The sequence below is a fragment of the Crocodylus porosus genome, unplaced genomic scaffold (assembly GCF_001723895.1).
Source record: "Crocodylus porosus isolate Cpor-Errol unplaced genomic scaffold, CroPor_comp1, whole genome shotgun sequence".
Lineage (NCBI taxonomy): Eukaryota > Metazoa > Chordata > Crocodylia > Crocodylidae > Crocodylus > Crocodylus porosus.
In genome coordinates, this window is record NW_017728886.1 from 6365717 (window position 1) to 6393455 (window position 27739).

Here is a 27739-nt window from a genome sequence, read left to right on the forward strand (position 1 = left end):
GGGTCGGACTCGATGATCTATTGAGGTCCCTTCCGACCCTAGCATCTACGAATCTATGAATCTATGAATGATTTCTGAAGCCCTTGGACCATCTTGCACCGCTCACAAAGGAGGTGGCCTTTCATATCTTTGTTAGATCATTTTATTAGGAAAACTATTACAGCCAAGCTTGGCCAGTTAAAAAAAAAAAAAAAAGCACTGATATGATACACGATGTGCTACCCCCTGCGGAAGGACCAGAGAACAGAAAAACAAAATGCGAATTGTGTGCTGGCCTCTCTGCTAGAAAGTAGAGGCTTCTTTCCCTGACCCACAGCTTAGAATATAATCCTCAAGCAACAAGGCCATTTCACAATGGGCCGAGGAATTCTTTTATCCGTGCCAGATAGGATCTCATCTCCAGTAGAGTCTCTATGCAACAAGTTACAATCCTCGTTGCTTTTGACATCGAAGTGCCGGAAAGCTTGGCAGCAATTCAAGCCCCCATCAAAGGCAATAACTGGTGTGTTACTGTTCTGCTGGGTGCTCAGATTGCATGAGAGAGAAAACAGGGCAGCAAAGAAATAAAGGGACCTGTGTGCACCAGTCCCCACTGCATGGAAATATACTGGTCTGTACTGGTCAGGGAAAGTGGTAACCCTTCTCCAGCCCACTGCTCGAGCTGGGAAGATGTTGCATGGTTCCCTAGGCAGTGCAGGCAGGGCCTGTATCGCGATGGTGACCTTCCAGCTGAGCACAGGGCTTTGCTTTTGGGAGCGTGGGACTGTGGGAGCTGTGAATCTGGCATTTTCTGTCTCAGTCCGATCCTGATCCCTATTGCTGAGCCTCTTTTATATCACAAGCTGAGGACAGCCCCGTTGAACCCTATTTCTCCTGTACCCCAGAGCCCATGTCCTGCACTGCTCACCTCAAGGAAACCAGGCACAGTCTCTTGGAGCAGAGTGTGCAGCACAAGGCAAGAGCACTGCAGGGTACATCTACGCTGCAGTCGGGAGACCCTTCTGCAGCACACAGACACTTGCACTAGCTTCCATCTTGCCAGCTGGGGAACCGAGAACAGTGAAGATTTTCCCAAGAACGGACACCTAATGATGGGCTCTGCACACCTGGCTGCTGCCTCAATGTCACTGCTACCAGCGTGTGAGCTGATGGGATTAAAGCTAACGTGCTTGCCCAGGTTGCAGCTGCACCTCCCAGTCACAACGCAGACGTACCCCAAGATACTCCCATGTGAAACGCACTTGCAAAGTCAGACACAGCCTGGTTTTCTAGAAAGGGGCTGCCTTGATCTGTCCCCTTCCAGCAGGGTGTAGGACTCAAGCACCAGTGCATCCCACTGGGGGAAGCCCCTGTGCCTGAGTCCGTGGGGCCTGAGGCGAGCAACAAGGTGGATCTGACAGGCCCAGGGCAGCCAGCTGGCCCTCTTCATTCAGAATCACTTCCTTCTTGTTTTGCTGATCCCACGGCCGATGCCAGATCATCCTCTTGGCCTCTCAGCCTCTCTCCTGCAAGGAAAAGTCAGACAGCAACCGTCAGGAAAGAGATCTGGAAGTCACTGTGCAGCACCGAGCTAGAAACATCTGCTCCGTGCTCCACAGGAGTCAAAACGCAAACAAAATGGCAGAGATGGTGAAGAAGGGATTTGTAAACAAAATGGAAAGTATCATGATGCCCCTTTATAAACCCACGGTGTGTCCATGCCTTGCATGCTGTGCCCATTTCTGGTGCCCATGCCTCATAGAGAAGAACCAGAAAAGGTCCAGAAAAGAGCAACCAGGATGATGGAGGGGCTTCCACAGGAGGAGAGGCTAAAGAGGCCAGGCCTATTTCATTTAGGAAAGAGAGGCTCGAGGGAGGACATTAGAAATGTTTACAAAATACCAGATGGGGAAGAGAAAGTTGACAGGGATTTATTATTGACCCTCTCTAACAATACAAGAAAGAGGAGTCACAACACGAAACTAGCAGGTACTATGTTTAAAACTAACACAAGGAAATTCTTTTTCACGCAGAGCATCATTAAAGGGTGGAAATCATTGCCACCAGATGTGGTGGAAGCTGAGAGTTCAACCAGGGATTGGACACATTCTTGGAGGAAAGGGACATCAGTAGCTATTGAGCACAGGAGTGAGCAGCACAGCCTCCAAATCAGAACTTCCCAGACCTTAAATGCTGGAGGCTGCAAGTGAGAGAGGAAGTGGAAAAACATCTGGTCAGACCTAGTTCACTCTCCCTTCCAACGTCTACACCCTGCCGCTGTGTGACACAGGAGACTGGGCAAGATGGGCCTATGGCCTGACCCAGTCAATGGCAATTCTCATGTCCTCATCAGGCAGCCACACCGGGATCTGCATGAGAAGACAGAGGACCCCAACTGTGCTATCTAGGCCTCTGCGTCTAGCAGCTGCCAGCCAAGGCACCCTGCTCCCCTGCCTCAGCTCAGGATCTAGTCACGACTGGAAGAGATGCAGCATCACCCCAATGCTGGGTCCTAGGGTGGTGAAGTGGTGTCACTAATCTGGGCACAGGACACAGCGAGAGCAGAATCAGGCCTTCCCAAAGCTGCCCATCACTCTTCCCTGCACTCTGGGGGAGGAAGTCAACGCTAAGAGCATCCCATAAGGTCTTGGCCAAAAAGACGAGCCTAGGCTTTGCTCTGAAGACTGGCCTGGCTGCCAGAAGGAAGAAGTGCCACATACCCAGTCCAGGGCTCCTAGAGGACATGCCTACATTAAGCTGCCCACTGAACTACCCTTCTGGGTATCCTGGAAACCCATCTTCCACCCCCCCCCCAATCCATTTAAGAAGAGGTGAGGAATAAATGCAGGCTACACGTTATGATAATTTGAACACCACTGAAGCATGGTGGGACCCAACGCATGACCAGGCAGTGAATATCAAGGGCTACAGGCTGTACTGGAGGGACAGGACAGGGAGGAAAGGCGAGGGGGGGTGGCACTCTACATTAAGGAGGAATACACATCCTCATCAACTAGCAAGGAATCAGAGGAGGGGCACTCTGAAGTGCCCTGGGTTAGGATACAAGGCAGGCACGGGGAAAGAGACTTAACAGTGGGGGTCAACTACAGACCTCCCAACCACGGGGAAGAGCTCGACCAGGAATTCTTAAGTCAGCTCACGGAGGTCGTTGGGTCAAAGGATGTGGTCATCATGGGTGACCTGAACTTCCCGGACATCTGCTGGGAAGAGCAGTCAGACAGGTCTGACCGCTCACGTAGGTTCCTAGCCCAAATGCAGGACCTCCATCTAACCCAGGAAGTGCACAGCCCCACCAGGGGAGATGCCTTGTTGGACCTGGTGTGGGTGCTCGACCACCTGGGCAACAGCAATCATTGCCTGCTGGGAGTCACCATCCAGCGCAAGGTGGCAAAGGCCGACAGCAAGGCAGCAGCCCTAGATTTCAGGAGGGCGGACTTCAGTGAGCTAAGGAGAATAGTTGGAGAAGCACTGAGGTCCCGGAGGGGAGGGGAGTCAGGTGTCCAAGGAGAGCAGTCACTCCTTAAGGAGATGATCCTCCAAGCCCAAAGAGAGGTAATCCCAACATGGATCAAAGGGAGCAGGAGGTTGCAAAAGCCCCCACGGCTCACCAAAAGCATCCAGGAATGTCTCCTAGCTAAAAGGGAGGGGCACACCCGATGGCAGGGAGGGGCCGTCCCCAGGGAAGACTATACTGCAGTTGCTCGGGGCTGCGGGGGGGTCAGGAAGGCCAAGGCAGAGATGGGACTGGGACTAGCTTCCTGGATCACGGACAACAAGAAGTCCTTTTTTAAATACAGAGGGGGTAAAAAGAAGGTACCGGGTAATGTGGGGCCCCTGCAAGACACACTAGGAAATTTGGTCATCACACCAGACGACAAAGCTAACCTATTTAACGACTTCTTTGCCTCCATTTTCCTGAGCAGGGACCAGATCAGCCCCCACCGAGCCCCCTCAAGCCCCAGGGGAGGCGCACCTAGGCCACAGGTTAGCTAGGAACTAGTCAGGGAATGTCTGGAGGGACTGGATGTATTCAAATCAGCTGGTCTGGACGATCTCCACCCCTGAGTGCTGAGGGAATTAGCTGAGGTCATTGCGGGACCCCTGGCACGGCTGTACGAGCACTCGTGGTGCTCTGGTGTGGGGCCAGAAGACTGGAAAAGGGCCAGTGTGGTTCCCATCTTCAAAAAGGGGAGGAAGAAGGACATGGGGAACTATAGGCCAGTTAGTCTTACCTCGATCCTGGGGAAGCTTTCTGAGAGAATTATGCTGGCGCATGTCCACGAGGGGCCAGTGGGGGAGGTTATGCTTAGGGAAAACCAACACGGGTTAATTCGAGGCAGGTCCTGTCAGACCAACCTGGTGGCCTTCTACAAACAGGTCACCAAATCCTTAGACGCAGGGGCAGCAGTGGTTATAGTCTTTCTGGACTTTCAGAAGGCCTTCGACACAGTCTCTCACCCTGTTCTCATTAAGAAACTGGGGGGCTGTGGTGTCGACACCCACAGAGTCAGATGGGTCACCAACTGGCTGGAGGGCTGCACCCAGAGCGTGGTGGTGGACGGGGCATGTTTGACCTGGAGGGATGTGGGCAGTAGGGTCCCCCAGGGCTCAGTCCTCGGGCCCGCACTGTTCAACATCTTCATCAGTGACTTGGACAAGGGGGTAAAAAGCACCTGTTCAAATTCGCAGACGACACCAAGATGTGGGTGGATGTGGGCATGCTAGAAGAGAGGAATAGGCTGCAATCAGACCTAGACAGGTTACAGAGTGGGCAGATGAGAACAGGATGGGATTCAACACTGACAAGTGCAAGGTGCTGCACCTGGGGAGGAAGAACCAGCACCATACCTACAGACTGGAGAACTCCCTTCTCATCAGGGCAGAGGCAGAAAAGGATCTTGGAGTCATCATTGACTCCAAGATGAACATGTGCCGGCAGTGTAGGGATGCAGTCAGGAAAGCCAACTGCACCTTGTCGTGCATCCACAGATGCACCTCAAGCAGGTCCAAGGAGCTGATCCTCCCCCTCTACACGGCACTGGTCAGGCCGCAGCTGGAGTACTGCATTCAGTTCTGGACGCCACACTTCAGGAGGGATGTGGACAGCATGGAGAGGGCCCAGAGGAGGACACTCGCATGGTCAGGGGGCAGCAGGGCAGGCCCTATGAGGAGAGGTAACAGGACCTGAACCTGTTCAGCCTCCAGAAGAGAAGGCTGAAGGGGGGGATCTAGCAGCTTGTTACAAACTGGTCAGAGGGGACCAGCAGGCATTGGGGGAGTCCCTGTTCCCCTGAGCACAACCAAGAGTGACTAGAAATAACAGTCACAAGCTGGTAGGGGGTAGAGTAGATTCAGAGTAGACATCAGGAGGCACAACTTCACTGTCAAGGCGGCTAGGATCTGGAACCAACCTCCAAGAGAAGTGGTGCAGGCTCCTACCCTGGGGGTCTGTAAGAGGAGGCTGGATGAAAACCTTGCCAGGGTCATTTGACCCCAGTACTCTTTCCTGCCATGGCAGGGGGTCAGACTCGATGATGTGCTCAGGTCCCTTCTGACCCTACCAACTACAAAACTATTAACAGCCCTCATTAAATCTAAACTGCTGTAGCACTACAGCAGCTGCAAGTAACACAGTCCAGTTTCTGGGTCTTGCTGGAGACCTGCCAGGCAGCCTCTCTGTCCCCAGTCCAGCACAACTCAGCTTCAGATGCAGAAGTTACCCAGTGGGGTCTCTTGCATTGCTCTGCTGGGACCTGTGTGCTAGCACCAGGGCTTCCCCCCCTGCAGGCCTGTTCTGCAGAAGAACAAGGCCTAGCTTGGGGAGGGGCTGAATGAACACTGTTCTGGGGCCTGAAAGTTCTGACTTGTTTGCCTATTAATTTCAACAGATAATCGTCATTTTGGGGCCCTTTTCCAGTACGTATTCACTTCAGTTTGCAATGGCAGGAAGTACAATGCAGCCCCCAGTCCTTGTAGCAGGCAGGACAGGACACACTAGCAGGTATATTCCTGCTACACGAGAGGGATAAGACTACAATGTGTATTAGCAGTGAACTTGAGAACTGCTGAGTCTGCATGAAGCAGCCAGTGGGCTTAACACTTCGCAAGCCTTTAATCACCGAGACGTACAGACTAGCACTGCTGCCTGATAAAAATGGCTGCCTGTGTTACCCAGGGGTGGTTTAAGTGGTGGGGACCATCTACTGGGAATTCTCTCTCAACCCTGATGCTAAATGGCCACTGAAGTCAAGATCTGTAACTGAACTGGAAGTAATAGCAGCCATAAAGCCACAGGCTTCTACAAAGCCAACCCTTTAACATTCCCTGCCTGCTCCTTTCTGCTCATGATTGTCATGCTTCCTCTTCTGCCAGGAAGCCCCAGAGAAACCTGAAAAGTGGCAGAACTTACTGGCTGGAAACAAAGCCAAGACTTCCTGAAATAAATGCCCAGGGATCTATGTAAGTGGCCTGCTTCCAAAAGTGCTGAGCCCTTCTTGGCTCCAGGTGGTGATCTCAGTTACAGGCACTTCCACAGCCACAGTCACTTACTTATCAGTTCAGCGATCGCCCTTTGCGTTCTCTTCTCCAATTTCTCCAGCTTCTTGGCGACATCTCGCTTTAGATCCCTGGGGAGAAGAACAAGCACTTAACACAAGAGCGATGAATAGAGGGGGTGGGCTAGTACAGAGAAGCTGCACCACTGTGTTTATTCAATGCAGCACTGAGCAAATAGCCACAGAAACCCCTTACTGGCACTGTAAGCTCCTTGGGGCAGAGCCTCTGCTGCATCTTACAGGGCACATGGCTGGCATCAGCACAACTACTGTAAAGGGTGTGCAAACCAGGCTGATGGGTCATCTCTGCCACAAAGAGTCCCCTAAGCTACCAGCAGCAGCTTGATGGTGAAGTGCCCACGCTCTACGCAGGGTGTCTGGTACAGAATTCAGCAGATCAACCCCTGATCCCCAGCACTGACCATGTCCTGCATCTGCATTACATGGGACTTGGGAACTGGACACAAAACCCAGCTGAGGAGCCATCATCTCCCCAGGAAACCCACCAAGCTGTCTCTGAACACATGCTCTGGGCTGCAAAAGCTTGTTGGTAACATCCCTTTGCTCACTAGTAATGTCCCTTTGCTTGCTCTCCTACATGTGATGTCCCAGCGGTGCGTGACCCCCCCCCGATATCTGCATACACGTGCTGAGATCGAAAGTGTGCACTCATGGGGTGCAAACTTCTCTCACTACATACTTGTACAGTGCACCGAGAGATGGACCTCAGCTCAGCCTCAAGATGTGAGCCCAGTGCAAGCAATAAAAGCTTTACACCCTTATCAGACATGAGCAAGACAAATTGGTTCTGTTGTAGAAAGTCAGAGGAGCCAGAGATGCGTGCCATCTAGCTTGTCCTGAAGAGCCAACCCCTGCTCATTCCTTGAGAGATTTTTACCAGTGTTGTTTCCTACACTCCAGCCTTTTCATCCAGACACGGGAATATGCCCATCCTGCCTTGGGAGACTGCTCTATACTTGGATCTCTCTGCCAGGAAGCTTCCCTCCATATTACTCCTCCAATTCCACAGAATTCACAGAAATGAGGGTTGAAGAGACCTCGGGAGGTCACATCTAGTCCAACCCCCTGCTCCAAGCAGGACCAGCCCCAACTACATCATCCCAGCCAAAGTTTTGTCTAGCCACGTCTTAAAAACCTCCAGGAAGCACTTACCAGTCCGGCTTCCGGGGAGCCAGGTTGGCCAAATCCTAGGAGAGAAAGAACAGGGGAATTCTCAGTTAAGAACAGCCAAGCTGATGGGATGCAGAAAAGAGCATTTAATTGGGGGCAGCAAGATCCAAGCACATACCACTTCTTCGATAATGGGTTCTGGCTTGGCTGCTTCGAGCTGGTCTTTCACCTTCTCTTCCACTAGAGGGAACAACAGGACACTGAATGTTAATGTTCATCATACAGAATAGCCAGCACGAGGGCAGCACGGATCCCTGCTTCACGTTTTTGAAGGGACAGAATCATGCAGCCTTTCCTTTAATCCAAAGCCAGTCCCCACTGCAGTATCTGCAACCCAAATACTACAGCTGCAAGACCCTGGAAACAAAATGGACTCCAAATTGGGAAGGGGACAAGCACTGTCTGATGAGGGAAATGCAAGGAATGGCAGCAGTAGAGACAGTGGAACATAAAACTCCTTTTATACAAGTTGTGCCACTATCAGTAATGCAGCAAAGATGTCTCTTTAGGATATGACTTCAGCTGCCACCAGCCCTTGAGAACCAACAAAGGTGCGCTGGGTCTGAGCCTCCGTGAAGAAGCAGCATCTTTCCAGAGCAGATAACACTGGAGCAGACAGTGACTACGTATCTGGTATGAAGGCAGCCACGGGAGACTGAGATGAGTCCACCTCCTGAGATAAGTTGAACTTAAACCCTCCGTTACAATCATTTGTATCAGGCAGAGAAATCAGAAGTGCCCAAGATTCAATTCTTTCCCATCTCCTGCAGGGAGAATGAACCTCCGCACAGGCAGAGCTGTTAAGGGTACTTGAATCGCGTAGAAGTGTCTGCTTGAAAGCTAATGCAAAGCCTCACATGGAGCAAGAGGCAAAGGAGAAACAAAGAACAGTCTGGATGCTAGAGCTGGGCTCTGCTGCCTTTTAGCTGGTGGGTGCAGCCCAGGCCCTCCTAACACATGGAACCGAGTTCGGCAACACTTGCCCAGGACACAAGAGGGACTGCTGCCCCTAGAAACGCAGTGCTGAGAAACTCCACGGTGCAGAATGAAACCCTCATCCTCAGGACTGCTGGCAAGAAGGACTCTGCCCTGAAAGATGCACTAAAAGCAGGGCAGGGAAGGGCTTCAGCCCTTTGCCTCAGTCCAGGTGAGCTCTGTAACACAGCTGGACCTGGGCGGTGCTCAGAACTTGGTCTGGGCCAGGATTTTGGGAGCAGCTGTTGGCAGATAGCAAACTGGGTTTGGAGAAGAGCCAACTTGCTGCAGAGATCACCTGAACATTGTTCCCAGAACTTCTCTAGGGCTTTGCCCATGCTGCAGAGTTTCGCCGGCATCCTGCATCAGCTCTGGGAGTGAAAAAATCTGAGTCACGCAGCGAAGTGCCCCATCTGGACACAGCTATGCTAACAGAGGGGGTTTCTCTGTCTTGGACTCTAGCACATGCATTTCTTCAGCTGCCCTGTGCCCTCTTCCCACTAGGGGACTCTCCTGCCACAGCTATTCCAATGTAAACGCATCCTGAACCCAATTCAGTGCACTTCTCCTAGGGCTTCAAACCCTTATTCCCTATTTTTGATACATATGCTGCATTTCTGACTTCTTGCTTAGGCTGTACATTTCCCTGCTTGCACCATAAAGCTCTAGCACCTGATCCCGTGCCCAAAGGACGATTTCCTGAAGTCAGGCATCTCTAGGCTACTACAGACGCAGGTCTTTAAAGAGAGGATCCCAGCTCTGATGATGGGCCTGGAGGAACAATGGGAAACAGTCAAGAAAGTGATTCCCACTTCCCACTATTTTGATTGTAGCGGGGGAAAAAAAATGCTTTTACCATTTTATAAAAAGATAAGCCACAAGATCCTGCCCCTAGCCAAACTGAACAGGGGCCCCGTTATTTCCAAGTGTAGCCATCCCTCCTCCACACGGCGCCACTCTATATTACCTTTCACCCTTTCAAAATCAAAATCATCCTTTTTTAGGACATCTTTCTAAGAGTCCTTTTTCTAGAGGGCATGCTGACAACATGCAGCAGCAGGGGGATTTCTTAAAAACATTAATTAAAAGGTAAGTGTTTTTTTTAGAGCTGGAGAGCGATGCTGGACTGACAGCCCTGCAATTATTGCTAAGCAAAGATGACTGCTTAAATGTGGGCTACTAAATGAAAGTGGCCTGGTGCTGAGTACAGGCACCTCCTATGGATGGACTTCAAGGAGATGTCAGATCCTCTCAGAAGAAAGCCATTGGTTCAGAGGCTTGAATACTGCTTTACATGTCCAACATTTTAGCACCTCCACTTGGAGCCTGACGTCCTGAGCTCACAGAAAGGGATCAAAAGAACAGCAAAGAAAGCACCCTCCATGCTGCCACTAATTAGACTTGGAGAGAATCATCAATGGGGCAGTGATCCTCAACCAGGGTGCTGAGCACCCTGGGATGCCTTGTCAAGGATGCTGTGGGATGCCATGCATCATCAGCCCTGCTAGGTGTGCAAACACGATTCACAAGATAAATGCAGAGATTTCAAATAGGAATTCATAGCATTAAAAACATTCTGAACCGTTGTGGTCCAAATTGCTTGTGACAGAAGAATTGCTCTGGTATTTTTCTTTAATCGAAAAGTAAGTGAAATCTAAGAGCTGGCATTTTCTGAGGAGGTCCTGAGACTAAAGAAGGGGGCTTTAAGTCCAACAAGGAGCTCCTTGCGTCTAACAAAGCAGAGAACCATGGCACTACAGGATGAGACAGAAGTTCAGTTTCCACATTCCAGCACTCTCCAGCAACATTGAAAGGAGAAAATTAATCAGATAGAGACACCTGCCCATTAAAATCCAAATCAAACCCCACTGAACTGAGATCAAGCTGTCAGCAAGACAGACCATTCTGCCATTTGTACCTCAAGCTGGAGTCAAACCTGTGAGCTAGCAGCAAAGTGCTCCACTCATTCCCTGACAAGCCTCTGACCCACCATGTCCTTGGAGACATCCAGGCAAAGGCCTCATGTCTTCTATTTGCTGAGAGGTGAAACCCATGCCCTGTGCTTGCCCACACAGTCCAAAGGGCTGCTCAGAGCTGAAGCTTGTCAGCTGATGAGGGAACATCCACCCCCTGCCAGATGTCAGTCAGATTGCTCGCTGAGCCCCAAGAAGGCATTTGGACAAGACAGTGCTCTGCCCAGGGTAAAACCCCAGACTTATAAGTACAAGCACATAACAACCAGGGACAGGCATTAACCTTAGCTTTGTATGAACTGTTCTACTCAATGCAGGTGCAACCTGCTAATTACACTGAGATGCTTTCTAGCATATTTTATATGGCTATTATAAAGTTATGTGAGTGTTTATACACGTGTGTATATAAATATTTACAATAATGATGTGTAATTATTTACATGTATAATTATCATGTATATTATTATTTATATACAATTCTCTGCTCATCCAATCTTACTGGTAACATCTCCACAAGGCTGCTATGTACCAGAGCTCTCATACGTGTACTGCAAAGATCGAGGGTGGAAGAAGATCCAAGGAGAGTGTACAAGCTGAAATCCAACTAACCTCTGGAGATGTGCTCCTTCCCCAAAGGTCAAAGAGTGTGAGGTATGTCTGATGGCACCTGCTTATTTATTGTAATTAAACCATAGAGGAAAAGTTATTGCAACTGCTGATTTAGTTTTAAATTTAGAAAAAAAAGCTGGAGATTGGCAACGGTCTACGGACTCTTTCCTCTGAAGGTCTCCGGGTCAAGGCAACAGTGGTCAGCTTGTCCAGCCAATGAATGGCAGATGGGAGCTGCAACACAGGAGCTCAGAGGATCTCAGCCCCACTGCTAGGAGACGTACTCAGATCAGATGATACAGCTCCTTGCTGGAGCTTGGAGCAGAAACCAAGGATGGAAAGCTCCTTTTACTGTGCTTCCCTCCCACCCCCATGGAGGGACATGCAGAAGAGGCTTGCACAGCTGCTGGTCCCATTGCAGTAGCTCTGCCCTCCAGACAGGTGGTCCATATACACAAACAGGGGAGCTATCATTCAGACCCTCCCAGTCCTCTCTGGGCGCCTACCTGAGGCTGGCTTGGCCTGAGGCACTTTCCTTTTCTTGAGCTCTTCATCTTCAGGGTTGTAATTGCGCAGCCGGAGCTCCCTGGGAAAGAAAGAAGAGAGCTTAGGACCTGAGTTTACAACCCCTCCAAGACCCAGGTGCAAACTGACCGGCGTGGTCGCTGAGCAGAAAGGCAAGGCCTAATATTCTCTTTTTCCCTCCCTATCGAAGAAATTCTGAACTATATATCGATAGGCACAAGAGCTGCTTGCCCATATTTTATATTGGACCCATGGTATGGCTGGCAGAGATGCTAGAGAAGCTTCTGAGCACAACATGCTCTCTCTCAGGGCTAGGAAAAAGGCAGATGAAGCTTCAGCACAACACCAAAAAAAGCACTTCTATTTAACCACATTACACAGATGACCATTGTATTCCCAAGCAAGCTTTGTTTTGTGGATAGTCCCTGGACCAGCACAGTTACTACTGACCAAGACTGTCCATTGCTCCTCTCCCCCTTCAAGAGGTGCACAGAAGGAGAACGATTGCTTGCTCAGACATTTTTCCAGTGACCCAATGAGAATACATGCTTTAATGACAAAGAACCAAAGCAGAGCGGGGCAGCAATATTTTGCTCCTCCAACGCAAATCGGATTGCACTGGAAAGCACGGGGTGCATTCTCCCCATAGGAAAGCGCATCAGAGCTTGTCTGCCCATGCTATAACTCCAGTGGCAACAGTGGCTGAAGCCAGCGGAGCTGTACTAGGACCACACAGTACAGCTGTAAGCAGATCCCATTGCATTTCAGAGCAAAGGGCAATTAAGTTAACAAGAACTGCCTGCATCTGCACCTCGTTGGGGGTATTTAGACCCATTGTTTAGATAAAAGGCCACTGCAAAGCATCTAAAGAGAAATAAACAGAGGATTTCACTGCAAAATCCTCTCACTCAGCAAATCCAGCTGGAGACAGAGGTAAAAGACACCCAGCAGGGACAGGACCAGCTCCAGGAACGCTCATTAGCCCCTCTCTTTAAGCTACACCGGCTGCCTTTTTGCAATGCTGCATGTTGACCTTCTGCCTGCTACTTCCAGGTGCCCCCCTGCTCCACCCTTTAGCCCTTGTGCCTGCAAATGCAATCCCATATGGTAACTTTAACCCTGGGCATTACCTCATACACTTCAACGGGATTATTCAGGTAAAGGAAAAATAAAGCGCGTGCAGGATCCACGCCCTGGAACAGCAGCTGTCTGGGCAGGGACCCAGAACAATAGAATATGGGGATGGAAAGGATTGAATATAGCCCTCAGACACCTTGTTCCTAACGCAGCCCAGCAAGATGCCTGCCCAACCTCTCCTCTGCTCGAAAGGCCCCAGAGAAGGCTCCCCAACCTGCCTCGCAGGTCGTGAGGACCGTCAGTGGCAGGTGCTCCATAACAGCATCTGCCAAGCAGATGAAGCCATCCTAGAGCGCTCCACGGGTTTAATGGTTCATCCTGAGCACCAGCGTGCTTCCCATCAGAGTACAGAGGCAAAGTCATTACACTGATGTGAATGTGTTGCATGTCCCTATCCTAACAGTGCATGCAAGGGACTGCAGAGCTCACAAGAGGCAGCCACGCAGTTAAACAATAAATTGCGAAATGACCGAAAATATCAGACTGAACACCTGGAGTGCCCTGCCACTAGTCTTCCCCAACCAACAGTTATGACATTTTAGTCCTGTTGCACAGGGGGAGGAAGTCAAGCCAGACAGGGGTAGTGAACTGCCCAAGGTCTGGGATCAGAAAAGGACACAAGAACCACGGGCATCTACTTTTGTTCTCAGGCCGCTACCTCCAGCTAAAAATATAGACAGAGCACAGCCCAGTGCCACAAAGATAAAGACTGCCCCATATCTGCAGAGGTATGCGAAGGGCCTGAGGTCAGAGATAAAGGAGACCATGCTAGGACTGGCAGCGCAAAGCCCCATCCCACCTTGCACTATCAGCTGCTCCCTCGATTTACACACACAACGCTCAAGATGAGAGGATCCCCTTAATTAACTGTTTGGCGCAGATGCCCTTGCACCTGCCTCCTGTAATTATCGGTGCCCAGCATTCCTGGCAGCTGCCTCCCCGAGGTGTGCGTGGGATGTGGTGTGTGACTGCAATCCCCACAGGCACCACGCTCATGAAGGAGCACCAGCTCACGCTAGCCTGTGTCGCTCCCCTCCTTGTTGCTCACCAACTGCTGCAAAGGCCTGTAGCTTTTATGGCTAAGAGGCAGCACAGTGCCAAACCAAGTCCCTTGCTGGCCCAAATGCACTAGGTGGAGGGGGTCAATTACCAAGAAATGCACAGGCTAGCCAAGATCCCCAGGATTCCTTCGGTACCTTGCCTTCCACGAGCAGGTCTCACAGCCCTTTACAAACGACAGGCTTAGCCCAAACTGCGCTGAAGCTAACACAAAAGATGTGCGGATTGACTCGGCTCATTCAAAAGCCGCTGTGCCTGAACTGCAGCCATTTCAGGAGGGAAGGGCAGCATCTGCTTAACAGCACGGAGTGGGCTGGCATCGCAGCCGAGATGCTACAGAAAGCAGCAGTTCTTCTGCGACGGTCGCACCGTGAGGGCAATCCAAGCCGTGCAGTGGAAGCATTCAGGATGAACGCACCGCTGGTGAGATAGCATCTGCTTGACCAGAGTTTGGGTAAGAGGGGAGAAGACAGAGGGCATGAAAAGGTGAGAAAACAGCATAGGCAAGAAGTGTTCAAAAGGTAAGAGAAGTCGACTCAAGGTCACCTAAAGCCACGTAGTAGTTCGATGCCAGAAAAAACAGGTTTAGGAGAGATGCAGCTTATTGAGGCGCTTAAAAACAGGCATTTCTGCTTGACAACAAGCAAGCTACACTCAATAAACCTATCAGATAGAGTTCATATTAATAGCAATGATGAAATAACCCCTTGGGCAGGTTTCAGTGTTTCCTAGCCCTACTGGGGAGGGCTTGAAGTTGAGCCAAGTAATTAAATATAAAAATCTAGGTCCCCATCAGACTCTGCCCTTCAGCCTTGAAGTAAGGGCAGAAAGGCCCATCTGCAGGCAAAGTGAAATACCTACTTCTTCAAAACTTAATTTTTAAACCTAGTTGGGAACTCCCTTTCCTCTAGCAGACTGGCCACCTGCTAGAGGCTTTTAAGGTTGTAGGACTTTAAAAGATTCATCTCTCAATATACTATTTAAAATTGTCATTACTGACATGCAGTTAGTTGGTTTGAAATGCTTTCCCGATATTGCCTCATCATTCACATACCAGTTGTGTTTTAGTATTAAAACTGCTGTTACATTTGATTTAAACACATTCGCTCAAGTGCTTGATTTGGGAGAGGCTTTCCAAATCTCGGTCCCCAGGCACCTCTGGGGGTCAAGAGTGTGAAAGAAACCTCAGGCCCCTCTTCCACCACATGCATGCACGCTGCTGGCTTTGTACCATTTTCAATGCTGGTGTCCGTCACAGTCGGGAACATGCAGGCAACAGGGGCTGTATTAGCCCAGTGGCAAACTTGCTTTGTGCTCTGGGCTAGATCTGGACTATGGGGCTGCTTGAGGGCTGGTTCCAGCCTCCACAGGGCATGGGGTGGCAGCTGAAACTCCAGCTCCGACCCAGGTTAGAGTGGTGGTAGCTCCAGCTCGTGCTGCACGCCCCATATACTGGAGCTGGTGGGCCACCACATGTCCTGGGCCACCCCATGCCCTGTGCCACAGCTGCAGCTCTGGCATGTGGCAGCTCCAGCATGGGCTGAGAAGGGTGGGGCTGCGGCAGTGGCAAAAGGACAGGCATCAATCTCCACTCGCCCTCCGATGCTGATCATGTCCATCAGGGCCCACAGGCCTCAAATTCTTGGTTCTCTCCTTACAGCCAAGCCCTCTGACTTCTGGTGGCCGGCCAGGAGCCCAACCAACCAGACAGGGCAGCCCCCCAAGCTGGGCCTGGCCCACAGGCCATAGGCTCCACACCCCTGCTATAGACTAAATCAGAGGTGCAGGAGCTTTCCCTCCTTCATCAGATGCTGCAAAGTCTTGAAGGGGCTCTGCTGGGAGCCTCTCTGCCCTGGCTGGCGGGTTTGCAGGCACAGCGGTTCACTGGCAGATTCCTGGCACGTGGACAAAGAGCCCCGTGTTTTTAAGGATGATTCTTTTGGAGCTTCTTTCTTTCAGCCTGAACATCTGGCTCGCCCGCCGATCCTGCTGGGCAACCTTGGGCAGGTCGGCCTGTGCTTCTCATGACCCATTCATCAAGCGGGGTGCGACAAGGCTCTTTTTTGGAAACCCTCATGGCTCCTAGCGTGGTAAGCGGCACATTTCTCTCCTCGCCCTTCAGCTTGTCCCCTGGTGTCACAACCCCCAAGCGGTTCTTAAATCTACTCTCCCCTGCCTCCAACAACCATTTCCAGCAGAATTTTTCAGGCCATTTATCCTGAAAATCCCCCTATGCAGCAGACTGGCTCAACTTCCTTCCATTTGTCAAGCTATCTTCTTTTGCTAGGCCTCCTTCACATCCTCCTGCAGTCAATGTTACAGGCCCTCATGGGCTCTGAGGCACTATGCTGGCTATGACATGGCAGTTTCTTTGGCCTTAAAAAGTATATTACAAGTACAAAAACAAAATAAAAATAAAAAGGAGAATTTTTAAGCTACCGACACCCCTGCAAAGCTCCAAAATGGTGGAAGTGCTGCAGAAATATTACTGGATAAAATGAGAAGTTCTCTGTAACACTATGTTTTCCAGCGCCCCATGTAATGTCTGTATGGTGCCCCATGACCCGGGGGGGGGGCTCACAGTCCCCCAGCATCCTCCAGTGCTCTGCTACCTGCACTTTCACGGCGGCACTTGCAGTACTACAAATGCACAACTGTCCACAGCACTGTGTCCTGGGGGAGGAGACGCAGAAGTCTCTATGGGACTTCAAGATAGAAGCCCTGGAACTACAGTCTGCTTAAAACAGTCATTCCTGACTCGGGTGGAAGAGCGGCAAGCAGAGACGGAGACGGATGGAGAGCTACTCGTCTCTCCGCTCCCCGAGGCAGTTGAGCTCCCCGGGGCAGCCAGCTTGCACTCTGGCTGCTCTCGCAAACATAGCCGAGTGTGTCGCAGCACATTCAGCTCCCCCCAGCTGGTGCCCAGAGCTGCCACAGGCACTTCTGGAATGCCAGAAAATAACATGCCCGAGAGCCTGCAAGTCCCCAAAGCAGCACATGCAGGAGATGTGCTTGCTGTCTTGAGACTGAGTGCTGCTGAATAGGGTGGAGGTAGGAAAGCATCCAGCATTCACGGGTGTCTGGTAAGTCTTGCAGCCTTATCAGATGCCTAGGCATGCTCCCACCAGATCCAAAGTCGAGTTGCAGCCTACGTTTACAACCCCACTTCAAGGGGGTGCTCCATCCCTTGCCTGTCTGACGTGGTTACCGTCCTGGAGTGAGTGAGGGATTGCCAGCACAAGCGGTGACCAGGCAAGCTCAGGATGAGTTGTGGCACTAGGTAAACGTTTGCTACACGGGACATCAAGCCCAACCCCAGAGAGACTCAATTCAGGCTCCCCAAAAAGCAAAGTCCTTGTGGACAGCAGCTGACATGATGGAGGGTGGACAGAGAAGGCTAAGAGATGCATTTGAGAGCACACAGAGAGCTAATGCTGAGTGCAAAATACTGCTTGCAGCCTTGGTGGGGTCTTCACCACAGCACCCTGGTACAGCAGATAACAAAAGTCACCTATTCTGGAGGGGACGATTACAGGTGCCACACCAACTAGGTCCTCAGCTGAAGACAAGGCAGCACTGGGCCCCACCTAGATGCAATTGCTGCCATGTGTCAAGACAGAGCAATGTATCCTGTAGGACACCAAGGTTAAGTGACACCTCGTTCACAGGCAGTCCCAGAAGTGCTGCCCCATCAGCTTGACTCCTGTCTCACGCAGGTTGAGCTGACCGCACTGACCCAGCTGGCTCAGGGACCAGGATAACTAAGTAGCAGTGGCATTTAGACATGGTGCTGTCCCTCGCTTTGTCTGGATGTCACGGAGGCGCCAGCTCATCTAAATGACCCCACGTGAGGCTGAGTCAAGGATATCGACAGACGCATCCCCCAGTGCAGGTGGATATGGGACAACAGCCGCCACTGTAGATCAGAGATATGCCCTACATACCATACTGACCTCTACAAAGTAAAAACCATGCCCAATGCCCCCTTCCAAAGCACAGAGCGAATGTATTTGCAGAAAGGAAGCGGTTGGTATCATCCTTGCTGGTCCACCCTCTGCGAGCCACGGGCAAGCAGGTGGCTGTCCTGTTTTGTTTCCAAACAGAATTTGAAAGCTGGTCATCTCAACCTGACGCATGACCTCCTCCCCTGCTCCAGGGGAAAGACAAGTCTCCACTATGCAAGCCTCCACTCCTCCCAGGACTTCTCTGCTATGAGCCGCAGCGCTGTTCTGTTAAAAGAATGACTAAGTGCTGAAATGCCAGCAGCTAATTAATTCCAGTTCCGAGACGCCCGATTTCTAGCACTGCAGGGAAGTCACAGGTCACTTCTTCCTCCTTCCCCAGTCTTATCGTGCAATTTTTTTCCTACGTTCCTGATAAGCCAGAAGCGCAAGTTTGCAGAGCTGCCTTGGCATTTCAAAACTAAAAGCCTATCTGTCCTTCACAAGGGGGAAGTATAACTCCCCAGAGTGAGAGCTTATGAGGATCTACAGCATGAGCTCACTAGGTGGTTTCCCCCCAATCACAAACACAGATAGGAAGGACCAAAGTCCACCCACACCCGTCTTTTGCAATTGCGGCCTTTTGATCATGTGCACAACAGAACAGCCACTTGCTCCTCTGACATAGTTCCCCATCATCAGCCCTGTAAATAAAAACACAGGCTCCTCGTGAACACGTCTAAGATGGAAACTCTCCTCCGAGTCAAAGTTCAGTGATTAGAAAGGCTTGTGAGCAAGACCCACCAGAGGTGCATCATATTTTTTGCGTAGGAGCCTAGTCAGTGCTCACTTCTGCGTTAGTATCTCACTGCACCAAAGGTTCAGATAAGAAGAGGAATAGAAAACTCCTTGGGTTAGAACTGGATGTTTAAGACAGAAAACACCCAAACCATGTGGCTACAGGCAACTAGCAAGTATCTGAAAACTGAACGGTGGGGGCTGGACCCGATGATCTCACAACATCCCTTCCAGACCTAAACTTCTGTGAAGGGGTTTCCATTTTTGCTGCTTCTGAGACTTTATTAAGAGATCCTGAAAGAAGACAGAGGCCCCTGCATAGCAGTGGCTGATAGCTGTCCTCGTTATTCAGGTTGGCTCAGAAGTTGCAGTCCAAGGCAGAAAACAGGAACACCGAGGCCTGGAAAGTAGCCACGCTACCAGGGGAAGACAACCGCAGCAGAAGGCAGCATGGATTGAAACACTGCCCATGTGGCTTTAAAACAAGCCCTCCATCCTCTTTACAGCTCCAGTGGCTTACCTCCAAGATGGTCCCAGCCAGGACGGTCAGAGGGTATGAATGCATGCACATCTGTAATGCTTTCAAAAGGGCAGCAGCTGTTATGCTCTACTTGTTATTTGGGGGCAAGATGGGAACTACATGGAAGCAGCAAAACCACTCTGACTTTAATACAGCTTCATCAAAGATGGAGTGGTTTCATCACATATTGGTGTGTCCATCTTATGCCCCTAGTGTCTGTGCACCTCAAGTTTTCATATGAAAGCTAAGAAAATACTTACTTTGCCAGTTCACACACTAATCACCTGGATTTTAAATCAGGTTATTTCATTGGAAACGGACTGCCTATTCCTTAGGGTAACCCACACTCTTCGCAGCAGGCTCTCCCTACCCTTACTGCAGTACATCGTGGCTCTGGCTAACATGAACCAAAAGGAGGTGAGCAAATCTGATGGAAGGCAAGAAGATCAATTTTTTTCTGACTTTTTTTTTGTTTTGGAAATCAAGATGAGTCACCATTTTTCAGGCAAATCATGCTATGAAATGATGCACTGGGCACTTTAAAACACAGGTCACAGGATTACACAGACAACTATGCTTGACCTGCCTGGAAAAAGATTTGGGTTGTTCTTGACTCCTATGCTGTCGCAGTTTCTCTCTGCAAGCTACACACTCTCTGTCATGCTACGAGAATCCTGGGATGACCCTGACCACAGCAAAGCCAGAGTTATCCCAAAACCTAGGTGTGGAACTTCCGCCTCTCAAGCTCAGACCTGCCAGGAACTTCTCTTCCATCATAACCAGGCTTGCAGTCTGTCAGCCACCAGCACACGCTCGCCTCTTTTGCACAGGGCTGCGAGGTTTCAGCTACAATGCTGAAAATTAAAATCCAAAAGGGAAAGCAGGACATTAGCTCCCTGGAGTGCTAAACTCTGTATTTCAGTCAGATCAACCATGTTTTTAAAAGTGCGTGCACGTGCGTGTGTATTTCTGGTGGGGAAAACAGCAAGATTCCTAGGCAGATCAAAGAAGTGTAATTGCAAAGCTAAGATCTTTATCAGTGGCACAGTTAAAACAGAATGGATGATTCAAAACCTTTGCTGCAGGGAAGACTCTGCTCCAATTTGCCCTGCAGAGCTCTGCATTTGGACTCCGACAGCAAACGTGGTGTTTGGACAGACACGCTGAGCTTTGCAAAATATTGCAAAGCTGTCTTCTTTGACCTGAATTGACTCCAAAGCCACGTACCTCCCCCCCTACTTTACCAGAAGCCTCGCACATGCATCTGTGGGCAAAGACTGGAGTGCTGACACAAAAATCTGACTTCTGGAAGAGAACAGCTGACATGAGGCTCAACTCCCCCCTCTCACTTTACATCAGTTCTGAAAGTTTAAGGAAACTTAAAAAAAAGGGGGGGGGTAAAGAGGGAACCATCTGGTATGAACCCATGTGACCTCAGACAAGGTTCACACTCTTCAGTGTACAAGACCCTGACATTTCATGGGAGCTAACCACAGGGCTGGAAGTCGACCAAGGTTGTTCCTTCAGGACTGCTTAGTCCTTCCAAAGAGAGCCAAAAAGGTGCAGCCATCTCACTGAATGGCCAAGAGGAGGATGCATGCCTGGAACTTGTAGGTGGGGGTCACAATGTGCTGTATCACTTGGTTGCTCACTCTGGGTATCAAGTGGCAAGAGCCTGCAATGCAATAACCACTCATTCATTATTCACCCGGGCCCCAGAACTTTACACTCTGCACAAGAACAGGCAGAGCTGTTTATGAACAAGGTTTGCCTCTTCAGGGCTATTCCCAACAGCTGTCCGCTGTCCCGGCAGAGAATTCAAACCAGTTCTTGCCCATACCATAACCCTTTACCCAGGAGCAGGGGCAGTCAGCATCCCTGATCAAATGCAGGAAGAGCTGTTCAAAACACAGCTCTGCAGTGAGGGGATTTCTACCAGCTAAGGAAAACCACCAGGTTCCTGTGGTCTTGCTGAATTTAACCCCATCAGGCAGCAAAATCAACAGCACTCTGCTAGAACAAAACCCTGCCGTTGATGAGCTCCAGACTTGCACCTTACAGGTGCAAAGAACAGTGACACAGGCCACAGTGCAGTAGCCTGGGGTCCTGTTTGGCTTTGGGGTCCTCTTTCCTGGGTACCAAAGGTAACATCACATTGAAAAACACCTCAGGAGGAAATAAAGGTACAATACCAGCTGCTGAATTTAAAGCTGGGACCTTTCACATCCCGAGAGCCCTCCATTAGGGAGGACAGCCTTGAGAGTCCATTGCAAACTGAAGAGCCACTCGCAGTTCCTACCATATCTGAAACGAGACCACCTGCCCCTTCCCTCTTTAGTCCTCTAATCCCAGATAATCTTCACTAAGCGACTGAACTCCCGCTGAGAAAAAAATCATGGAAGCCAAGGAAGTGTTCTCACTAGCAAGCCCCGGGGAACAGCCCTCAGACAAGACACAGCCAAAGAGACCAGTGTGAACGGATAAATAGTTACATGTGTTTGACAGCGCTCTCTTCATCATTTTCTCGAAGCTGCTTGCTTGCAGGTTCGCCGCTGTCCTTAGTCTGCAAAAGCAAAAAAGGTTCATCTGTTAAGTCTCCATTCTCTAGAAGGACACACAGCAGAAGAGGGAGGCCCCCGAATAATAGGAGACAGACCTCTGCCAATCTGCACCCCTTAAAATTAAAACAGATTTAACTTTGCAGCACCTCGAGGTGCAGTTCTCGCTGGGTCTAGTTTACACTAATTGGAGGAAAAACGGCAAGGGAAAAAATGATCTTCTCAGAAGCAGTCATGACAAACAGGTGATTCTCTGCTTATTGGATGCCCAAGCTATCCAACAAACCAACAGCAAGTGAACAACAGACCTTGTAATGACAGTCGTATTGAAATCAGGGCACCATAGGACAAAGGACAAAGCAGCAGACTGGCAGCCGCTTCACTGAGTTACCAGGTTGGGATGGGGACCTGCACCACCTCCCCGGCAAAACACTGCCCAATACCATAAGCCACGTAGATGATAAAGTCTGACCGACCAAGTTGTACCGTCCATCTCCAGGGAGTTGAGGACTGTTCACTAGCTCACAGTCGGCTTGTGTCTACACTAGCCTGCTTTCTGAATCGCACCGCATCTCTAACCGGTCAGCTACGTTGCAACAACAGCAGTCTGTAAACAGGCCTGAGAGCAGATGCCAACGTTTCTTATGCAAGTAGTTTTAACGGGTGTTGCCATGTCAGCTGTCAAACAAGGCTCCCAATTGTGACAACACCGAACTTAACTGTTTGCTCAGAGAAACCTTCCCCGGTAACAGAATTGCTGACTCTCTATTCAGCAAGAACATGGCAGAACAAGCCTTTTAACATCACCCAGGCAGGGACGTTTCTGATGACTTTAAAGGAAATTCATGATTGCAATAATCAAAAGGGGTGCATCTCCCATGTTAATCAACAGGCAATTGCACAGCTGTGCTTGAAGTTTTTGCAGGTAATTGGACTTCACCCACATACTAAAAAGTGATATCCAAAAATCTGTTTTTCCTTTTATTTGGTCAAATATAATTGATGCGGGTTTTTGTGGTTTTTTTGATAAACCATCTCCTTTTTTGGAGGGCGAGAATTTTTCCTCTGCTTTCACCCATCCTACAGTCCTCGTTTCCTCTTAAGTGCTCAGATGAGCATGAAACCCATTAGCAACCTGTAGGAAGATCACCCAAAGGTTCACTTGCTAATAAACACCACCTAAAAAAAACACCACCTAAAAACAAGAAAGAATAACTGATTGCAAGTCACAGCCCGGTACCCTCATAAGTGGACATAACACTACACATGGAGAAAGCCTCTTTCACCACCATTTCTCCATTTGCCCCCATTCACTCTCCTGGTTTTGAAAGCAGACTGGTACCAGATACCACTAGAAACGTCCTTTTCTCGGGCCCCCAAAGTCATCTGGGGATGACTCCATCCATTCAAACCCTTTCCTCACCACATCACATGGGCATTTTTGAGCCAACAGTTTTCCAACTCGGATTTAGTTAAATTGTATTATGGCACACAATACGCCCCTGGGTAAAATGAGCACTTTTGCTTTTGAAAGGCAAATGAAGGAGGGAAAAAAATGATCTTTCCCTTGTAGTAACTGAGCAGTAGCAGGTAGGGAGCCCAGCCTGTTAACTGCCCAGTCCCCTGCGGATCAAGTACAGATGTTACTTTTGGTTTCACCTGGTAAGGCAGAACCTGATCTTACCACATCTCACATATAATGTGCTTTTCAATTTCCAGCAGCTGGTTTTTGGGGAACCATGCGCTGTGTGCAAAATGTGTTCCCATATCAGTCAAAACCTGATATGATTAAAGTGACCCTCACTAAGAAACTTCAGACCTAACTAGAAGGAACTGGAAGGAACCTAACACCTAGCTGAAAGGAGCTGGCACTGGGAGGGACCGAGTCAGATAAAGTTGGCTTTTACTTCTCAAGGCTTTACAAAAGTTTCTATGGCAAGCTACCAAAAAGTCCAAGGCTGGTTCAACCTTTAAAGTTCTCTGGTTTGTGATCTGAGTTGAAAACTGGGTTGTTAACAATAAATCCCCCTGGTGAAGGGAAAAGAACTGATCTTCGGCTCTGTCTGAAGTCCTCACGACAGCCTTGGACACGGGTGATGTTCACGATGCTGGACGGTGCTCTGTGCTTGCAGAGAAACGTTACACTGGCAGAAGCATAAATCTTCCTGCATTAGTGCGTTGAGGTGGCTGGCTTAACACACAGGTTTGGGGAAATCATCACTCAGCCTTGTCGAATGCTCAGTGCAAAGTATCTGGACACTCCCCAGCCTTTTCTTAAACCATAAAATAAACTAGCATTCTCCACATTCCCACTAGGATTATTTCCTGGGATGATTTGAAAACTCTGAAATCTAAAAGCCACCCTTGAGAAAATATCTATTGTATCTCTGGCTGGTCTCCCCAGCCATGTCACTGCATACCCCCCCGCCCACCAAACTTGGTCTATAGCCTGAAGCAGTGGTTTGATGCTAAGATCACAAGTTGGATAAATGTGCCCAAGACCGGAATTCCAGGACCTTATGGAAGTTGCTGCCCATTTGTACTAGTTTTCTTGGGGTCGCAACAACTCCTACCAGGCGCAGGAAGTCAAGCACTGCCAGGTCAGACCCCATTTAGAGCAGCCATCCGGGAGAACAACCGTGGCTGCCGACATCCTTTCTCCACTAGTGCCTGCACCACGGGTGCCTCATTACACCTTCTTGCCCTGTGCTAATCCGTTCGAGGCATTGCCCTTGGACAGCGTGACAACGGGCACTGCAGAACCTCTCTCACGGACGTCACCCTGAACTGCAGAGCGGCAGACTGAGGCCTGGGTCCTTCTTAGGGAAGCTGTGTGGAGACAGAGGGCTAATGGGGATTAGGGTAACTAAAGAAGAGGTAAAAGGCTCTAGAAACCAAGAGTAAGCAACTACAAGATGCTGGCATAAACCTTGCAATACTGCATTCCCCTCCTGGTGATCATCTGTTATTAAAGCAGATCAGGACCAAAGGCAAACAGGTCCACAGGCAAGGTTTAGACCTCTCCCCTACCCAAAGTGATGAATGCTGGCCCCCATTTGCAAAATGGTTCTTAAAATAAAAATTGAGGCTTCATTGGTAGGATGACTGAAGCTGAGCTACAGCCAGCGAAGCCCACGTGGGTTGAGCAACACACCTCCTCTGACACTGGCCGTGTAGGAGACAGACATTGTCTTCCAGTCGGAGGCTCTAGTGCCACCGAGTCAATGGAGCAGCCTTGCCAATCGTTTTTACAAGCAACAAGGTGGCTTACTCAAGACACCCATGTGATGGTCACAGCTGCTTGTAGGCCTGCAGCCAGAAACCCCTGGATTTCCTACAGCTTCATTCCCAATCACCCCACAAATTATAACAAGGGCTTCCTATGCTGGCTGGGCAGCATTTATCAATGCAAAGCCAACACAGAAAAAGACAAGTAATGAGACAACAGTGGATTATGTTGAGCTATTCATGGGTGGAATTGGAGGGTAAGGAAGGGATGTCATATACCTCTGTAAAAATACAAACACCTTCCATCTCCAAACCTACAGCTGATTCATGGGTGCCGAGCCAATTTTATATGGCAGCGTGTCACAAGCCTGGCAACAAGTCGACAGAATAATGAGTAATGCAACAGGAAGGCAGGCTCTTGAAACGCTGTGAGTTTATCCTCTACCCCTTAAAAAGAAACCCACGGGGCTAAAGCTTCCCAATCCTGCTGTATAAGAGAGCAGAACTTCGGATAAGTTCAGAAGAAAAGGGGTCACCACAGGGGGAAAAAAACAAAACACCTGAAACCGTCCAGAGCAGCAGGGACCACTCTTTTTGGCAGGCAAAACCCTGCACCCACCCCACGTGCTTCCCCTACCAAGCCTGCTGCTCTGCTTTCTGCTCCATCCCCAATCTGCCACTGGTTTCCCCTGTGCCCTCCATGATCCACCACGAGCCACACTCAGAGGCTCCCATGCCACGTATGGTATATGACGGCAGGGCAGAGAGAAGAGGCAACAAGGCCCACAGCAGAAGTCAAGCGGTAATTCAGCTCAGACAGATGTTAACTGTTCAATGCTACCATCTTCACCTGGCACTGCAACCTCTGGCCAGAGCTCCCCCTGAGAAGTATGCCCCCACAGCCCAGGAGTGAAGGATGCTCCCTCAGAGCATCCTTCACTTTTGGAAAGCGAGCGAGCCCCCCCAGATCTGGGCAGAGCGTCCGATCCCCCGTCACCTCCACGAAGACAGTTGCGGCTGCTCTTTGAGGTGGAGGCCGCCCTTGTTTTGAAATTCTGCTTGGTTCTGCTGGTTAAACACATGCAACGTGTTGACCTGCTGCATATATGACTAATACTGAATCAGCCCTTCCGAGCAGCGCTGCCATCTCCACCAGATGACGTGTAGGACATTTTCCTCCGAGCTGCTAGAGCTAGAGCCGAGGTGCAGCAGGGACAGTTTGCCGCGATGACACTGGGCAGCTCGAGTGCTTTACAATGACACATGGGGTGGGGGGGCAGGTGGCAACAGCCTGGCTTCACAGGGACAAAGCAACGGCACAGAGAGCCCAAGGTCACACTAAGCTGCAGGCACAACTGTGCCATCTGGCTCTTGCCTCCCACAATTCCTGAGCTCTAGCCACTAGGCTGCACTTCACCTCAATATCAGGGAGGTTGCTCCTAACTGGTGGATTTTAATGTAAGTGGTGGGTGCGTGTTGTTTCCTCCTTTGGCATCTGCCTCTGTCTTTCCCACCAGTGCTATTGGTATTACCAGACATCCGGGCCCCCCACCTGCACATCTAGCCGTAGGGACTTTACTAACCTCTGAGACAGCACTATTGCCTGCCATTTCCCCACACTGCTTTCTCCTCGGCAAGCTGCCTTACACCATCCTCTTCCTCATTTCTGTTCAATGCAAGGCATCGCACCTTCCCCATCCTCTGTGCAAAGGAAACTTGCCCCTTTATAGCACTGTGCTGCCCAGCGTCTTGTTTCAGCCCTTGTCTCTCTTTGGCAATGACCAGTCTCCACAAGTCTGCGGAAGAGTAAGCCAAGGCTCTACCCAGCATGACGCCAACTTGGTTTTCTTCCATCTTAAGCAGCAAGGGCTGAAAATAATCATCTTGCTATTTGGCACTCGTTGCCAGCAATTCCTCTTTGTGATGTACCCCGAGGTGAGAGATTTATTATTAGCAGTAAGTCATACCACCAGAAGTTTGGCTCAGACCTACCAAACTACGTGCTGGCTGCCTGCAAACTAAAATCTTTCCCATCTCGGTCTCTTGGGAACAGACGACCCCTCGATGAACCATCACAGAAAAAAAAAAAAAATGCTGCTTTATTTAGACTTAGTCCTAAAGCATCCTAACCTCTAACCACCGCTCTTGGTGTTTAGCTATCAATACAAAGACTAGCTTTCCATGGCTGGGGTGGGGAGTTTCAAAGCAAAGGGATCTGAGATTAAAAGGACTTTTAAAGAGAAAAGCTGTACTTATTTATTAGATTTATATGCCATCCTCCCCAAAAGAGGCTCAGAGTGGCTTGCAATAAACAATCTAAAGAGAGATAAAAACATTAAAATAAAAATATGTAATGAAACGGGACTTGGACTAGTCTCTGTTCAAGGTTTAAATGCCTACATCAGTAGTTCTCAACCTTTTCAGACTCGCGGCACCCCTGGATAGACTCAAGGCACCCCTTGGCATGGATTTCTGTTCAAAATGTCTAGGTTTATCTTGTGAATCATGATTGTAAGCCTAACAGTGCTAACACTGTGCGACACCCACAAAAATCTCACGGTACCCCAGAGTGTCATGGCACCCTGGTGGGGAATCATTGCCCTAGAAATGTGGTGCTCAACGTTTTGGCCCCATAAACTGGATGAGTGGCACGGGGCCCATCTGCCAGCCG

General features: G+C 49.8%; 1 protein-coding gene across 1 annotated transcript in view; it reads right to left on the minus strand.

The window, feature by feature from the left end:
• Positions 1-130: 130 nt before the first annotated feature.
• Positions 131-27739, minus strand: part of CCDC12 (coiled-coil domain containing 12) — a 66550-nt gene continuing 38941 nt past the window's right edge. The window contains exons 2-7 of the mRNA XM_019529755.1: positions 21775-21845; positions 11809-11888; positions 7864-7925; positions 7728-7762; positions 6550-6626; positions 131-1505 (exon numbers count right to left, since the gene is read on the minus strand). Coding sequence (XP_019385300.1) covers positions 1426-1505; positions 6550-6626; positions 7728-7762; positions 7864-7925; positions 11809-11888; positions 21775-21845 — 405 coding nt within the window. The 3' untranslated portion in view covers positions 131-1425. The remainder of the gene's footprint in view (positions 1506-6549; positions 6627-7727; positions 7763-7863; positions 7926-11808; positions 11889-21774; positions 21846-27739) is intronic.